Raw genomic sequence first — 18,960 nt, 5'->3', positions numbered from 1 at the left:
TTGTTTATCTTTCCATTTAGAAGTTCTCTATCGCATGAAGTTTCATCAAAGAACTTCCCTCAGAAAAGAACATCAGATTGCAAAGAGCACCCAGGGCTTATGAAACACTAAACCAGGAGTCGCTTACACTCTTCTAATAGGCTTCTCTTGTGTACGTATGCAGTGATACCCACGATACCTACAAGTTGTGTTTTTGCTTTCCGGATTTCTTCAGTGACTTACATGGGATAAGACAGATGAAAACTAAAATTTGCAACCAGAATGATGTTAATATTAAGAAAAAAAAATTAAAATATGTACTACTCTGTTCAGAAATAACAAAAGCAGATATAAATCCAGAATTCCAACAGAGGAGAAATCCCAAAAGGTTTTGTTCCAAAATAAAATATTTAGCCTTAAAAACTTTTAGGAACAAAATGGAATAATGTTACCACAATTTTTTTTCAATTTCCAAGACATACAGATCCATGTATCAGGCACCAGATCTCCAACATACACACTGTTTGAATGATGTCTGCAGCCAGAATACACTGCAATTATTGCACACAGGACATCAAAAAAGTCAGTGATTTCTGGACATCCAGAAGTGACTGACAAATGGTTACAATTCTCAAATTGTGACCTGACAGTGTATGTGGGGAAGGGCAAGGTTTGTTGAGGGAGACCAGGCCATACGACAGCCTTAGCTGCAAATTTCAAGGTCCCTGATATTCCATCTTAGTCCTTCCACCCTGGTTCCAGAAACATGCATAGATTTCTATGCTTGAAGCTCAGGTCTATGCCCATATGCAAAATACGTCCCATATATTTCTGGAAAGGGACACAGCAATACAAAAGGAAAAGCTAAAGGGAGGGGTAGACAACCATCTATGACCATGTAAACTTAACAAATGCACTTCTACAGTTGAAGGTCTTAAGAGATGTATCACAGACTATGATGAACGGAGCCACAAAGCTCCAGGAAATATAAGATGACAAGTGGGAGACATATTAAAAGGGATGGATTTGAGCTGGATCTAGACAGCCTACGTATGCTGGCTCCTCTCTGATTCCCCGGCTAGTTCAGGTGATAAAGCAGGCCTTTTGCTAGTACAGCTATATACCTCAACTGCTTACAAGTCTTCAGCTTTGAGAGAAATCCAGAAAACTATAAAGTTACTTTTATCAAAGGTGCGATAGGGAGATACCAGGGCAGGAGGTAATTCGCATCTTTATATCCCTAAGCTTGCAGTCCTCAAATTTACCAATCTTCTCAACAAGCAAGCAACAGGTTACGGATCTAGAATAATGGCAAAAATTTCTCATCAACAAATTCCTTAGAAAAATTATTTAACATCCTAAAGGATGAAAAAAGTACAAGAGCCAAACAACCCCCTAACATACAGTGATTCTTCACTAATACTTAGATGTTTGCAAGAACAAACAGCAGTCTACTTTATTAGATTTACTTCTGTGTATGTGGGAGAATAGTTTTTTCCTACTCACTGAAACCTGATCATAGGAAGAACATTACCAGACAGACTACAGGGAAGTAAATTATTCTAACAATTTTGTGAATCATCCCGTCTTTATCCAGTGTAGATTCCCAGTGAACTTCTGTCATCATTTGGATGCTGGACAAGCATTCCGGGACACTAACATAATTCAGTAACATACCTTCTGAACCACAGTTAATTGTGCTGTTACTGTTAGCATTAGTTGAGAAGGTGTCACTGACAGTAGTTAAATTCCTGGGCTTTCCCTCTTGTAGCCTGACTGGAAAGCACATTTATTTCTTTACTACTAAGACAACTTGCTCAGAATTTCAGCTTACAAAAGCTACTTTAAAGCAATTACAGATCTAAACTACAGAGCTGTAATCTCAAAAACAACTGTGTATACTCAAGCACATGGAAGGCAGAACCCATGTTCACCTCTATTTAAACTCACTATCCAGAGACCTACCTTTTCTAAGCATGCATTTAATTCCAGCAGACCTACCTACTCTCTTCTGAATAAGGCTAAAGTTAGTTCAAAGTTTGGAAGAGTTTTAAGCACTTTTCTGAACTGAAGTCTTAAGCACACAGTTAGCTTGAAATGCTTGCTCAAGCACAGTTAAAGCTGCTGCAATTTGAGCTGGGTTGCGTCTCATCAAGACCAAAATTCCACAGGCATGAGGTTGTTTTTATCTGTCTGTTACACAAATTGCTGAGGTCTGCACAGAAGTGATATAAAAGTTGAAAAAGGCTCCAATTCCCCTCAGATAAGCTGTTTCTACCCTAAAATAAAATCCCCAAAGCCTGATCAGATATAAGTGACTATTTTCCTGAGAATTACTGGTAAACTATAGGCAATATTACTTGGGGCAAATTTTTGGCTTGCCTGAAACAAAAAAAACCCGGTTTACTTCTGAGGACCACGGCACACAGGAGAGGGCTCTGAAATTCTAATGTCTCATGGTATCTTACTCAAAGTTCTTATGAACACCCGTCTCGTGAGACCTTCCTGAGAAGTCAAACTCAAAAAGAAATATAGCCTGCCTGAAAATTGTGGCAGCAGATTACCTACTCCACACCCAGAATCATGCTGATGTTGCTGTGTATTCCTGTGAGTCCTTTAGGTTATCTGTCAAATTCCAAATGGTTCCCAGGCAACCATAACAACATGAAATCAATTGCTGCCTGTTTGCTGCTCTACTCCATCTGCTCCCCCTTGGCATCATCTCAAAGGGGATGTTTCTACTGAGTAAGTAACATATCCGGGGTTCAGAGAATTTGTTTATATATCTCTGACATAGTGACAAATTAAACTTCTTTGCTGAAAGCTCACGGCTGTTCTGAAACCCCTGAACACAGCTGTTCTAATTCCCTTGCAGTAAGTTACTACCGTGGCCACTTAGAAACATCCTTACTTATGCTTGGTTAGGAACACTAAATGCAGATCCACCTTCCCTTTATACTAAACATTAAGATAAACGGATTTTCTCTAAAGTGAGGAGCCAAGTTCATTTAGAAGTATGGTTATCAACAAATACAGAGACATTTTCCTACTTCATTTTTACTGCATGTTAGTAGCAAATCTTTATGTACACATATACATTGTATATATCCACTGCAACTGAGGACAGGTAGCAGTGTACACCACACTCAACTAGATTACATCTCCACCTGAAGTCGACCCAAATCCTGCATGAGGAACAGGCAAGGAGGGCTGTCTGCAGAATTCTGCTGGTTTCTATAATCTAGGACATTAGCATATGTCCTGGTTACATTAAGCAGCAAAATACATTTAAAAACTGAGTTTTGAAGACTCCTACACAAACATATTTCATAAATACAATTTGACTTTGCTGCATTAAGAGCCCATTTGTTACGTCAGGGAAATTTTCCAGAAACTTCACTAACAGTTCATTACAACACATTGACCAAGTGTTGTTAACATCCTGTTTGAGCAAAATAGCAGCTTTGATCAGGTCTGCATGTCTCTTTCCATTACATGACTCATTTATCACACTGATACCTTTGGATTATTTATCCCCATAAAGCACAAAACAATTTACTTGCTACAGTAAACTACTTTAGGCAGTCATTGTGGATTTATTATGTCACCCCTGTCCCCCCAGTTTGTAAACTAATTAAATGGAAAACCCAGACATTTAAGGAATTCTGAAAGAGCATATTAAAAAGTTTGGCTCAGTAAGAACTCTTCTGCTTGAGTAATGATAGCAGACACTTGCAGATGTGAATCTATAATATTGTTAACCCAAGTTAAACGACTCATCAAGTGACACAAGTGCATTTTGATCAACTTTGTCCATCTAGTTCAAAACATGGGCAAGGAACAGCTACAAAGGAACACTTTTAAGGAAACCTGGTGAAATTACAGATTGGAAGCTATCTGCTTTTGTAATGGGTGATTTTAAATTTATATACTATTGCATTCCTTCCACTGTGAACCCTACTCTGTCCTTGCACGCTATTGCTTAAGTTATGGTATAATGTAAACAAAACTGTGAAGCCCCCAGAACCACATCTGAATAGTTTCCTTTCTGCAGTTTATGGAACACACCTGCCCATCTGTTCCTACAGCTCTGACACTTGAAATGGCTTAATGAAAACGCAAAACTTTCAGAACTTCAACAGAACTTCACTCCTCACAGAATCCCATGAGAAGGATCTTAATCTGAATGGGTATTTTGCCAATTCCAGCTGACACAGATCTCGCTTGTTCAAACATGTTTAGATACACAATAATTGGGAGGGGGGTGGGAGGGTGGGAGGCGGTGGGGAAAGAGGCCTAATGGCAAGTCCCAAAGTTTGAACAATTCCCAGTATTTCTTTGGAGCAAACCCAAAACCTTGTGCCAGAGCTGAATGGTTACCCTGGGGAGTGCCTGATACTCTTCTCTTGTTAAACTAAGAGGGTCTAACTGTTAAAGGAGACAACACATTACTTGAATTCCTCACTCCAATTGCTGCTTTGGAGGCCTTCTCATTCAGAATCTCAGCACTCTTCTGGTGATACACCAAGTTAATGCATGAATACCTTCATTAATTTTATGGAATTATTTTGGATTTAAGACACCGAATTTGGCCTATTTTATTTCTTAATCCAGTGAACTTGTGTCCATATGATTTAAACTATGTAAACCCCAGTCTCTGAAAACCCTGATACTAGAAAATAAGTTCTTATCTATACTGTATTTTCAGGCACAGACATTAATATAATCAGAGGCGAGAGGGAGAGTGGCATAGTGTGGGAAGACTATTGCAAGGGTCAGGGCAGAGGGAATTATTCTGAGAGAGATCCTGATGTTAAACTCCTTGTACTAGCTATGGAGGCACATAATGAACCTTGTGGCTGCAGAAATGCTGAACTTATGTTATTCCAGAAAATCTGTGGGTTAAATGCACGAAAATATGGTAATCAGAACAGTCCTGACTCCCCACATAGAGTATCACAGCTGCGGGAGCCTCTGCCAACTATGGAAACTTCCATTACCCTTCCTGACATCACAGGCCAACATTCATATAAAACTCTCGGGGGGAGGGGCGGGAGAATGTTTAACTTATTGACTTCATGATCTATTTCAGCTAAAATGCCAAGAATGAATTACACAAGTATTAGCACTACAGTAGCATTCTTTTATGACTCACATTCAGAGTAGGGTCTTACAGAGGCTGTGAGCATAATACCCAGAATGTCTCCCTCAGACGCACATCACTTAAAACAGTGGCAGAGGTCTTAATTCTTGAATGATCACCATGATCATAGAGAGAACATGGGGAAAAGCCACCATTTAAGAAAACTCCTAAGCCACCTCCTCTCCCCCCCAGAAAAAAAACAACAAACATTATGCTAGAACTTCATAGGCTCTGTACTACATTTTTGTCAGAGAAACAACGTTCAATGTAAGGGGAACTTGTGTTCTACTTCTGTAGAAACTTGCAAGAATAAGCATTTGTGTGCAGATGTACAGCTCCTTCGGCTTTGTTCAGGTCTTTGCAGGATCAAAGCCTTAAATGTATTATGATCTGCAAAGCACAGAGGTAGAAGAGAAAGAAGTGGGAAGGAACTGTATTCTATTCTGCTGCTTTTAACAAGGCCTGCTTACATTGGTGTTGACGCCAATGGATTTTTACTGAGCTCAGCAAAAGTAACTAAATTTATAAATCTTCATTTTGTGTCCCAGAAATACTCATGCCCAAAAGGTGGGTAAAAGTAAATGCTAAACTTGCTGCTTCAGTGTTGCGTAGCACGACCACATCTTGCTCTGCTGGTTTTTTAAGTGAGAAAGGGATTGGATTTTGACTCATTTACTATGACACTGTAAATAAGTCTGTTTTTCAAACATACAATGAGGCTCTTACATTTTAGCAGGCTATGTGTAAATAGAATTAAAGCCAACTCCACAGGACATATCTGTTCAACCCCTTCCTCATATTTCTAGCACATTACTCAGGGGGTTCTAAAGCTACAGTTGCTTTAGAGTTACTCTGTTGCTGACAGAAAGAGCCACCATACTGTAAACCAAATACAAGATGTCAAATGGTCTTGTGCTATCACAATCTCATTTTAAAACAAGACTTGTCCAAGTGAAATGGCAAACTGAGCATGTTAGCTTCTCAGTTGATGTATGTAGAGTTCATGAGATTTATGCTGTCCAGTAAGTAAGCCTTTATTTAGTACGTTATTAGCCTGTATCTTCCAGAACAAAACCCAGTGATTTTGCAATAAAATATTAATTGCTGCTTGGCATAGATAACTAGTGGCACTAAATACTGATGGAAGATACAAGAATAAAGAAAGGAACTATTTGTAACAGAGTATACTGATCCAATTATTTTCCTGCCTTAAGATGTATATGCTTATAAACACTTGATTTTCAAGATACTCCCAGCAGGTATCATACTTGGAATAGCAAATATCTAGTGTGAATAAAGTCCCTTTGCAGATCTTCATTCTTGAATTAACAGATCCTGTTTAAAATCCTGCACTTGGAAAACTGACTAAATTAATAATTAAAAAATAAAATAAAATCTGGCTACACAGTGAATCAGTAGAACTTCAATTGATTTACTGAGTTGCAATTTGGGAGTTACTTTAATTTACGTTCTAGCACTCTGGCACTAGGGGAAAGAATGTGATGACATTACTTTCTGTTGCAAAATCCATCATGCTACTCAATACTTAAACCCTGTGCTGTTACTGAGGACTAAGGAATACACTCATCAACAAAATACAGATTCAAGTTGACACATCTGTCCTCAAGCACAATGACAGACCCAGTAGTTTACAACATATAAAAAGAAAAACTACTCAAAAAGCAGGCACCTGTGCAGTGCAATAGGTAAGGGATTGATTCCTATCAGGGACATGAAGCAAAAAAAGTCTACTGCCTTCTGAAAGCAAAGAAAGTGAGTAAGCAGTGAAAGATGGACACAACAGTTCAAACATAAACTCATTCCCACCTGAACTACTTGGTATAAATCATCACTTGCTATGCTGTTTCCTCAGCAGCTTCATTCATGTATTGGTAGGCAGGTAATAGTTTGTGACTGTTCTCTCAGGAAACATCATTAGGAAACTGGAATTTGAGGAAACCCAGTTTCAGGCTCAGGAGTTGCCACAGCTTATCAACTCTTACAAAACAAACGCAATGTCTGTTAACTACTAGTCATGATCAGCACTGAGAAATACATTACCCAATTCAGAAGTTCATTATTTGTGAACGCAGAAGCAAACCAGGAAGTTAACTAAAAAACTGAATACTGACCTCAAGGTTATTTCTTTTTCCTGTCATGTTGTGTCAACATTTCTTTAAACTTTTCCAGACTGGAAAGTCACATTTACAGTACCTTGCACACACTCCCTCCAGGCCAAATAGCACCTTTTTCCTTGTCATCAGTCCACCTAACTGCAAAACTGAAGTTATGAACTGCTTTTTTTTTGTGTCAGCTCAGGAAAAGAGTTGATCCAAGGAATCACACAATTTTTTTATTATTTTTCTTTCCATTAACAGGCTTAGAGAGTATTTCACATGTCTACTGCCCTGCAAAACATGTAATCTGCCACAGAAAGGTCTTATGCTACAATGCAAGATGTCTACATTTCTCAGTTTCACACTGCCCTCACTGTGTTTTCTTGGTATTTAATCTTGGTAATTAATGCAATTAAATAATTTCTTTTTTCTTGATCCTTTCTGCTTGTGCATCTTTCATGAAGTGAATGGGCCTAATCAAATTTTCACTTATACCTGAACAGATCTGGGCTCACTGACAGAGCTGCATTCTGGCCTTTAGCATTTATCACACTGCCTTAAAAACTGCATCTTTATTATGCTACCTTAGGTTTAATAAAGCTGTAAATCAAGGAGCCCATTAGCCTTCTCTGGACTACCTAATGCAAAGCTTCCTTTCTCTTACCAAATGTGAAATAGAACAAAACCTGATCTTACAAAGGACAATTCAGGTGAATTCTCAAAATCTTGGCTTATTTTAAAACACAACCCTATTGTGGTATATTCCCACTTCTCTCTCACTCATCAATCGTAAGATGTTATGGTTTCCTGCTTATGCTGGTGAGGAGTACTTTAAGGTTAAATTGTCTCTTCACAACCTTCCTGTTGAGAATCACAGAAGATCTCCTGACCTCATATTTGTATACAAATTAGCTTTAGGTCCTTTACTGCTCCTGAAAGGGTGGTGAAGCTCTAGCAATAGCCAGGACATAGAGAGGACATACACAAGTACACAGAATACAGAGCTACTCACATAGGTGAAGAAAAAAAAAAAAAAAGAAGTGAAGAAAAAAAAAGAAAAAAAAAGAAAAATCGACTGGCTTCAGACCCGGTAATTTTAGGAATTGTCTTTTAAGTAGTAGAGGTGTAACATCTTTGGTCAGAAAAATTATTTTCTAAAGGATGTATTTATCCAAAGGTCATATTTTGTACAGGAGCAATCACCAGAGTGCAATTCCCCACAGCATCAGTGTGCATAGGAAGCACAGAGGAACAGAAGTCTATCTGACAAAGCATTGCCTCTTTACAGAAAAGCAAAAATGTTTCTCATCAATCAAGATTAATATATTAATCTCACCAAAACCTGCTTGAGTACTTAACTTTATGGACAGAGTCAATGCATATTAAAGTTATGTATGTGAGCAGTTTCTGACGGGGCAGGGATAAAATATATATGCAAATATTTTGGTTTGCACTGTGCTGTGACTTGAACCTACCTTTTCCTTGATATTTACAGGAGAATTGATTTCTGCCATCTCTCTTCAGGTGAGAATATTGTCTGTGAAAGGAGAAAAAAACCCAAAGAGATTAATTTGGAGGTTTTAATCCCAACCTAGCAAAACTATACTTATAAAGACTAATTGCATGTGCTTACCTCCAAGCATTAAAGAAACATGAGAACACTTAATGAATACAGTGCTCAATCTTGCCAAAAACCAAAGCTAGTCAAAATTTCATACTTTCCGCAGATTAGTTCTGTAAACACATTTTTAAAATGCCTCATAGATACAAATCTGGCATCATGCTTCTCCCAGCCATGCCTCTTGGACTCTATCCCCTATTACTTGATTACTTTGAGGTTTTAAAGAGGAGGAACACCTTAGCTGAACTCAACAGCTCCTTTTTCCTCATTTGCCAGCAACCTTAAATTTTGCCAGGAAATTTGTCTGAAGATCCCATCTTAAAAAAGCAGCTAAATGTGCCAGGAGGTTAAACTGATGAGTGCTGCACGGCTGCTGGTTTTGGTGGTTTTTTCCTTTGCTTGCTTGTTTGTTCCATTTGGTTTTGTGGGGCTTTGTTGTTGTTGTTTGTTTTGGTGGTTTTCTTGTTTTCTCAAAAGTAATTCAGAGGCTTTAGCCATACAGTCCCTCCTGAAACTAACAGTGTCCGTACAGTTAAATCTCCAAGTCTGCTCTGAAAACTTGGGCACATGAATGGAATTTGCATGTGATTAAAAAATCCTACAATATGCTTTCTATTTCCAGTTATGTGGCTGGGTGAGAGAAACTCTACATACAATGAAGAGGTAACACATGAAAGGGAGTCCAGTTGATTAATCCTGCTTCCTTCAAAACCAACCCAGGGGGGTTGTGGAATCTCCTACATTGGAGATACTCAAGGCCCACCTGGACAAGTTCCTGTGCGATGTACTCTAGGTTACCCTGATCTTGCAGGGGGGTTGGACTAGATGATCTTTTGAGGTCCCTTCCAACCCTTGGGATTCTGTGGTTCTGTGAACAGGCTTGAAACCTTCACATTTTAAAATGAAGTCCCATGCAAAGAATTCCAGCAAACACTAAGTCAAATGGAATAAAAGCTTGGTTTGGTCACTAAATTTAACTCTATTGTACACTGATAAGAAGATACAGATGTACATAAATGAGAACGAAATCTAGTTCAAGTTTTTAAACTGAAACACTTCCTCCTTGTCCACATTTGAGAGCCTTTGCTATGTGGGCTGATACGAGTTTCCATAATTCTTCTAAATCTCTTTTAATGCACTTAAACAATCCTCCCTTAACTCCTGCTTTAAAACACAGCACTTCAGTGGAGTTCCAACTCCAGAAACTACTGCTTCTATCACAGTATCCACTGATAGCATTTAAATGCTATTAGGTTTTGCGTGCATCCATTTTCTAATTGAGGAGATGAAATTCAAGAAAGCACATTTTCAGAATAATGTGACTTTGTGGTAAATGCAGAAGATAAGAAGAAGACAAAGGAATGGATTTTTGAGTTTTGGTCTGATGAAAAGCAGACCCTGAATTATAGAAGCAATCAAAAATAAGGTGCCAGGAGGAAAAAATAAATCCTTTCTATTGCCAGTTATTAAAAAAAAAGTGCTTGAAATGAATAAGGTTCCTACTTCCATCTCTATTTTACTTTACCATGAAAAGAAACTCTCTATTAAAACTCACATACCTCATACCTCTCTTTAGTCAGTGGCTCAACCACATTGTCAAGGCACTGAGCTGGAATCCAATTCTGCCCAATAAGTCTTCTTCCTGGCAACTGGGCCACAATGTGACTCCGAATGCCCTCCTGTCTGCTCGTATCTCAGATCAGAAGGCTCCCCTCCCTGCCCCTCCTTAAATCAAGGATGAAGGAGTTCAAATTAGTTTCTGTGCCAAACCCACGGAAGAGCTAAAAGCAGAGTTATAAAATGTCTGAACAGAGCAGGCAGGAAGATCACACAGAGTATGAGTTTAGGGCAACTCTATTCCCCCTATTTAGTGTGTTTCAACAACTAAAGGAAAACATTGAAAAATTATTGTAGTCTGTAGTCCCTATGTAACACTTTTTATGTACTTCTTGACTATTGCTCTCAGCTATTGCTCATGCCAAATGGGCCCAGAACGTGAGATACAGGTCATCACATTTCCCATGCAGACTGGAAACTTAGGCCTAAGATTACTCCGTAAGTCTTAACCCCCCTTACTGTCTTTCAAAAAAGTATGCCTTCCACATAGTGACATCAGAACCATGCTGGACTGATACTGTTCTTTAATAAATAATCCTATGTTAAGGAATTTGTCTGGTTTGCCCTATCTACTATCTAGCAGCTTCTGTGATGTTACAGACATCTAATGAAAAGCTGCCTTCTTGCATATCAAATCTGATCCAACACCTTATAATAACATTAACAAAATAAAGGAAAAAAACTGCTCTTGAGGAACCAACACACATCACAGAAACAAGTACAATATAGATTATAGCTGACAAATGCTTCTGGCTTTAGAAGTCTGTTCAAAAATACCTACAAAAAACCCTCAATGAATAATGGGAAGAGATACTTGCCACCTGAAATCTTCAGGTTCTGCTTTTTCAGCAGATATTTTACTAATGTTATACCAAAACCATACATTTTAAAACTGCATCTTGTATGAAACAAATTAATCCCATAATAATCATACTTTGTGAAAGCCCCACACCTCTCAACAGATGTTGCTTCAAAGATATTAAATAATTCTTCAAATTCAAACTGAATTCACTGATTAAACCCTACTACAGCACTTAGCCAAATTTACTCTTTGTAGCAATGCTCTGACCCAGTTTAAAACAAGACGTAAAAACTCCATGCAACGCTTTGCAGATTTGACTTGTCTCTTCTTTGCTGTAATGCTCCAGGTATTACTATGATTATAGTCTTCCACTGATGAATGTGGTGTTGACCCAGCCAGCTTGTAACTGAAGCTGTTTCAAGAAGACCTGGCAAGTCACAAAAACATACCCTTGGTTTCTCTCTTTCTTCCTCTTTATTTCTTCTTCCCTTTAAGATCAAGAACTAAGAGGACATCAGCTTTTACAAATGGACTCATTCCTCTACACTTCAGACTCTTTATTAATATGCATATTACAGCTGTCAAAACGAAGATGCTAAATCTGAGTTGGCGCTATTTTTCATTCACCTTCTTCAAGGACAGATAATTGGAATAACCTGCATAAAACACTTGCTCATTTACATAACTCAGTCCAGCACTGCTTGTTACATAAAATACAAACGATACATCAAAAGGAAAATGTCAGTGTAGCACTAATTCTTAAAAATATCCTTTAGTTATACTTAATAGCTAATCAATATAACTTTCTCGTAACACAAACTGATTAACTGTTATTTTTCCTCTGATATTTTTAATCTTTGTATTGAACAATCACTTCATTTTTAATCCTGTGACAAAAGATTATAGCACATGAAAATATTTATGAACAAAATAGTCCCACTGAAGTTTTCAAGCTCTAGCTCCAGGCTTTCTACATTTATAATGCCCAAAACATTGTCTATACACGGGATTCTCGGCTCGAATGTCAGTTTACATGCTTTGTCTTTCTCCACATCTCTTGCTTGTATTTCTGCTTCCTGAAATATCACTGCATGTCACACCAACAGGACTTCCACAAAAAAGGAATGAAAGGCATACTACAGAACCCTTTATACAAATGGGTCCTTAATTTCTGACACCAATTTCCAAATGTGTTACTTGGAATAGGAGATCACTCTCAGGTGCTTGCCACACCCTGACCTCAAATACTGACGGAAGAGTGTTATTTCTAAACCTATTATACACATTTACTTGCCTTGCAAAATGAAATGTTACTGTAGTACTCAAGGGAATACTGCAGAGAAGACTGGATTAAGTTTAGCACAACCTTACTTCTCCCCTCTACCAAATGAAGCAGTTCATATTCTACACAGGTTTAAGCTAACATGAAACTGAATCAGGGCTGCCATGGTGCTGGCACATGCTCTGTCCTGCTGACTTTATTGCAAGCAGCAATATCCAGCAAGGCAGGCAGTTACGAACAGCCTTTAAGCACTGCAGCAAAATATGCCAGAGCTCACTTGTCACAGCCTTAAGTACGTGGCTGCTTGCCCAGCCTTTACAGAAGTTTCTTTTCTCTCTTCAAACAGCTCTGAAATCCCCCTGCTGCTGTGTTCAACTTCCAAAGAACACCTGCCACGTTTCCACTGATACCACCTTTGGAGCTGCTTGGCTCACAGACACCTTCCAGCTAGACAGGCCTTCAGGTAAAGCTGACTAACACTCCATTTTATAGTACACTCTGCACACCTGGGACTGCCTGCATCTCAAGCATCAATCGCAAGACCAAGTCTGTGCCCTGCCCTACCTGCAAACCCTGTCAATGACCACCTGCCACATTCCATTTTCAGACTTAGTATCAGAAGAAGAGGAAATGCGTTCCTCTCCAACAAAGCAAAAATACACAGAGAGGAGGTGTTTATGAAAATATAAATGTTGCCAGAAAGATAGGATGTGTGAAAATGCCTCAGCAGTAAGCTCTGTCAGAGTGGAGGAGATTGTGTGACACCTGTTCCATCATTTCCAACATCTGGAATACAATTTATCTTTGGAAATGGGGAACAGAATACTCCCTATGAAAGAGCACAGAATAACCCATAAGGGTGAAATCTCCTACACTCCAAAGATGACACATTTGCTCATCTGCCCACTGCAACTGCCTCCTTTAACGCCTCCCTCCACGACAGCACAACAGGAATCCCAGGTCTAACTGACTTGACTCTTGTCAATGATTCTCTAGTCTCTGTCTGCTTCTGCATTCACCTGCTGCACCCTGTGCTAATTTCTTTCAGGTGTTCCACAACTAACCTTTTCAAAGGTACACACAGCACTGCCTAAAAACCCTCTGCCAGGCTCTTTTGCACTGCCCTCCTCTTCCAAGTCTGGCAGTCCCATAACTACAGATGCTTTGAGTGACAGCACAACACCACAAGGCATGAGGTAAGTTTACTAGTGGTAGGGCCATGGATCCATTTATCAGCCCTACCAAGCAAGGTCACTGCTAACAGAGCAACTGGAGTTTACAATTTTGCCCCACAAATACATTCATAAAGTAGATCAGTGCTAGAATGTGGATCTTTTATTTTTAATTAAGGATCACTTACACATTTCCAAATAGTTCAGTCAAAATCCCCCACAGCTCCAAAGAGCTAGCATGCAAGATATGGGTGGAACAAAGCAAACACAATTTTGGAGCCAATTTTTTAAAAAATAGCATGTAAATGTGCTAGTTTTGGCTGGAACAGAGCTATTTTTCTTCACAGCAGACAGTACGGGGCTATGTTTTGGATCTGTGAGAGAAACTGAGTTGATAATACAGGGATGTTTTAGTTACTGCTGAGCAGTGCTTACACAGAGTCAAGGCCTTTTCTACTTCTCACATTACCCCACAGCAAGTAAGCTGAGGGTGCACAAGGAGCTGGGAGGGCACATAGCTCGGCATATAAAGCTGGGGAAGGAAGAGCTGGGGGGACAGATATTCAGAGTGATGCTGTTTATCTTCCCAAGTAACTGCTACGTGTGATGGAGCCCTGATTTCTTGGGGGTTCCTGCTGATGGGAAGTGGTGAATGAATTGCTTGCTTTGCTTGTGCATACAGCTTTTGCTTCACCTATTAAACTGTCTTCATCTCAACCCATGAGCTTTCTCACTTTTACCCTTCCAATTCTCTTCCCCCCTCCCATCAGACGGAAGTGAGCAAGTGGCTGTGTGGGGCTTAGCTGCCAGCTGCGGTTAAACCATACCAATATCTAATGAGATTGTAACAGCCTGCACTTCTACTGCCTCTATGGAATTCAATCTCATTTTTAAATGGGATTCCTAATTACCTACATGTATTATATTATACTGCTTTGCTTGCATAGGTAAAGACAAAACCTACAAAATCAGAGATATATCCTCCATTCCACATTTGCCTTTTCTTATAAAGAGCTGCTATCGAAGAATTGCAGATGAAGGCTGGGATGAAGACCCCTTTTCCAATGCAGTTTTAAGTTAACATTATTGTATCGGAAACACTAATAGAAGTGCAAGAGTGTGATTCTAAAACTCAAGTATTTCTGAAATGTTGCAAGAAACAGCATGAGACTTAGACACATCTTCACTGTCTTCAGATTAGCAATGGTTGTAATTTTTTATTTGCTGTAGCCTAATGACTAAAAGATACACATGATAAAAAGACAAATGTAACCAGCAACAAAAGTATGTAGGACATATTATTGAGTATCCTCCCAAGCTGTCCTTTAAGCCTTCTGTGTCATTATAAATGAACACACTAAAAACAATGTAAAGTATAATTAATACAAAACTGCTATTTTTCCAGTACTGTTTTATGGCCATTTTAAAGACTGTATCCAGAAATGGCACACCACCATTTTGTATTTCCAGGTTTTCAGAAGTTTGAAATTAGCCACTTCAGACTAGTTAAGTGCGTGTGAGTATGTCTGATTATATCTGAGCCCTTTAGCATCCTTCTCTTTAAAGGCATGCATAAACATTCCAGAATATTCCCCATCTGCAGAGCCCAGATCCACTACCACCCCATTGTCATGCTTGTTTGAACCACAAAATGCAGCTGTTGCCTCTGCATTCTCCCTTCTGCTCAGCTAATGCAGTCCAATTCCCCTGATGGTCACCACACTCTGACTGAAACCTCCCGGCGGCAGAGCCGGAAACAGGATGCAGGAGATAAAATGTCTCACTGATTCCACATGTAGATCTGGATTTCTTCAGAAAAGAGGCTTATGCTCCCCCATGACTTATCACCTCCTCCCAATGATTTCTGGAATTACTAACATTACAATCTGAGAAAGCAGCAGCTATCGCGGTAACTCTGTGATGTCCAGCCAGTGTCACAACAAAATGGTCAGGCACCCACAGGTCCTGTACCTCACTCTGATATAACACTTTGCAAAACCAGGCCACTACATATATGGGCGCTACAGGCATCTGTGCTTTCATGCTGGAGAGCACAATGTGCTGTGATGGATGCTCAGGTCCTCTAAACACCTAGTGCTGCTGCCCCCACTGTGAGAGTTCTGCAAAGGAATGTTCTAACCCTTATGAAGATCAGTTTGAGAGAGGGTCAGAGGAAAAAGTATTTGACTGGCATCTTTCCCAAGCTCCATTACTATTTCATCCAAACAATTGAAAAGTATTCAGTGGTATAACCGTATCTTAATACATAAAAAAAGATTGTCTGTTTTTTCCTATCACTGGTCCACAACACACCCTTGTTACAACAGCAAAGGCTGCTTGCAAATTCTCTTGTACAGTCTTCGAATGCTGGATCTGTCCTATCCAAGCTAAGCTCTTCTTTAACACAAGTTTCAGTGTAGCTTCCCCAAGAGATCAGTGACTGTCACTGTACTAAGCTGATGTTCATTTCTGCCAAGTGACTGACACCATGTGAGTTACCCTCAGAGTTGCCATCCCAGAGATGTGTAAGTATCAGAATCTGCTAACTTTGTGGACTAGACCTTGGGCTGAGAAGGATTCAAACCAGTTGCTTTCATTTAGGTCATTAAACACCATCCTGCATCTGAGCAATAGAAATACTTTTTTTTTGTAGAAAGAACTAAAACAAAACCCCAAAAATCCACCCCACCACTAAGTGTAGAGAAAGGCCAGCTCTGCATTAATTACAGCAAATTACTGGAATGAAGAACTGGGCGACAGAAAGGGACATGTATGCTCTGTGCAGAGCAAGTACCCGTACCGCAACAGACAGGTACCAGTACAAAGAAGATACTCTGTGACTGCTGCCATGCATAGAGGCAGGCACATATGCATGCCCGCAAGTGCTACTTCCACTGAGTTGTTCTGTGATAACCCATGAGCCAAGGTATATACTATGGGGTGTGTGTGCATAAATATATATATATGCACCCATTTTTTTACTGTCTGACAAAGAATCATCACATCATCATTTAAGTTTCACTAGAAAAGAAGATTTACTTCCCCTGTCCAGCAACCCTCTTACAAGGGTATACATATATTCCATAGGAATACACAAACATTCTTACACCAGCAGTCACCTTCTGTACTTAACATGGTTAATAAACAATTTGCTTCCATGCGATGGGAGCAGTAGTGCTTCCTTTGATGGCTACTTTGGCTCCCATCCATAAAAAGGATCTTTGATTCATTACCTCAGATTCTGCATCTGCACATTAAAAATACATATAATACAAATATCCAAGACTGATTTTATGTGGTCTATTATGATCCATTCACTGAGTCCAGAGGATGGCATCAACTATTCCAGAGTGACAATGAACTTAGGATGAGCGATCTCCAATCTCTTTGCATGGTGGGCAAGCAATTACAAGTCCTGACACCTGTGAAGTTCATTACTGCTCACTTTCTCTTTCCTGCTATTTGACAAACTTGTATTAAACTGCATTTAATTCAATCACAACAGTTCTAATAATATTATGAGTTAAAACCAAAAGATTATGTCATGCTGTTGGCAAAACCAGAGATAAAGCTGCAAGGCAGATGAATCTCCCACCTTCCATCTTTGTTCAGATGAGGTAATAAGGATGAAGAGGTGTTCTAATTGCATGAAGTCATATTCCACTATAAAAAAAGCTAATCAAGTCCTTATTAAAGATTGACTATTAAAAGTTTACTTGGCACATTCTAAGAACACATTCTAGACAGTTCAGTAGTAGTTCAGTGTTTGGAAACTGAATGCAAAAACTATGTTTCATAAAACATTTGAAAGTAAAATAAACTTGAAAACAAGTACAGTTATTAAAAAAAAGGCACTCTAAACATTTAAAAACATTCCCAAAACACATATAACAGTATGTTTCTTAAACTAAACTAGTAATTCAGATTTAAAAAAGGTCAAATTCCTGGGAGTCTTGTTGCACAAAACCACGTCTTTCCATGAAAGGGTATTTACATGATATAAGAGCTGTTTCCTAGTGAACAACCAAGTGACTTAAGCACAGCCCCTGCAAATTTTTCCCAACCTCTTTACCATAGTTATCAGTAGACAAATATTTCAAGCCAGACCCTCTCGAAAGCTGCACAACTTGTCATTTGAAGAGGAGTGCCAGAAAGCTGAAGCCAAGTTTCCCACCTCAACTAGTATATATCTCATCTTGTGTTTGAATTCCCTATCCATTTGGTTTTGTGTCCTTGATGAGGTAACATGATCTGATTTGACCTGAATAACTATAAAGTATGTCACTGAAAGGATGCGAGTGGTTGAACGCACATTCAGTTCAAACCTGAGGTTACAGTGTTTCCCATTCTTTTTGACCCATACAATTTACACCACCCTTTTACCTAGCAAGGAAACACTCAGCAGTGGCATTGAAACTCTACTCCACACTACAAAACTATATTAAACTACAAAAATACTGAAATGCTGAAATGCAGATCTCCCAACAATTTTTCATTTCAGAGTAGGAAATCAATTCATTAAGAACTTTAGCAAGAATGAGGATTCCTGTCCTATAAATCCATATGATATTTAACCAAAATGAAACAGTTTAAACAGAAGAGACTGAAAAAATCATCCCAGCAGCTCAGTGACAAGACAATGTCCCTAGCCTACAAATACAGAAGATCTAGGTACATGTTCCAAACAAGTCTCCTGCTATACTAGAATTGCGCTTTAACCCTTGGGCCATTCTTAATAGAAGGGGAATTTCTCTCAATATTTTTCATCATCTCCTCAAACCCATTTACTAGTTTCCTGGAACCAGTAAGGAGCAAACAAAGACATTTCCCCACTCCAGAGGTTCAAAGGCAAAAATCACAGCATCACTCCATCAATACCACATCTATCAGTGAGTGCTCAGGATAAAGTAGCAACTTGCTTGGCTCCTGATGCTCTCCACTCTAGGGAATGCACCCAGAGACTTGAATACCCTCCCCATTCAGCCACAGAATTACTACTGGGGACGTAGAGCCTATGTTCTGCTGGCTGGCATCCTAGAGGAGCATCACTCTGATTTAGCATAAAATTAAAATGTCAAAAATTCCTGCATTTACTACATATACTTCACTAGTAGGGCTGAGCCCAACTCAGAATATCTGGATTCAGCTACACTACCAGTAAAATGGTCCTCTCTGGTATGCAGGCAGGATGGAGGATATGGGAAGAAAGCTTGACTGAGAAAATTTT

General features: G+C 39.2%; 1 protein-coding gene across 4 annotated transcripts in view; it reads right to left on the bottom strand.

Annotated features, from left to right (window-relative positions):
* SPATS2L (spermatogenesis associated serine rich 2 like) overlaps nt 1-18,960 on the bottom strand; it is a 139,998-nt gene that overhangs the window by 35,611 nt on the left and 85,427 nt on the right. For all 4 annotated transcript variants that reach the window (XM_013128153.3, XM_034065695.1, XM_034065694.1 and 1 more), the window contains one exon: nt 8,715-8,776. In XM_013128153.3, the coding sequence (XP_012983607.2) occupies nt 8,715-8,753 (39 nt within the window). In that variant the 5' untranslated portion in view covers nt 8,754-8,776. The remainder of the gene's footprint in view (nt 1-8,714; nt 8,777-18,960) is intronic.

This window comes from Melopsittacus undulatus, chromosome 8 (assembly GCF_012275295.1).
Source record: "Melopsittacus undulatus isolate bMelUnd1 chromosome 8, bMelUnd1.mat.Z, whole genome shotgun sequence".
NCBI classification, from domain to species: domain Eukaryota; kingdom Metazoa; phylum Chordata; class Aves; order Psittaciformes; family Psittaculidae; genus Melopsittacus; species Melopsittacus undulatus.
The sequence above is the reverse complement of the archived record's forward strand: the minus strand, read 5'-3'. Positions and strand labels throughout refer to the sequence as shown.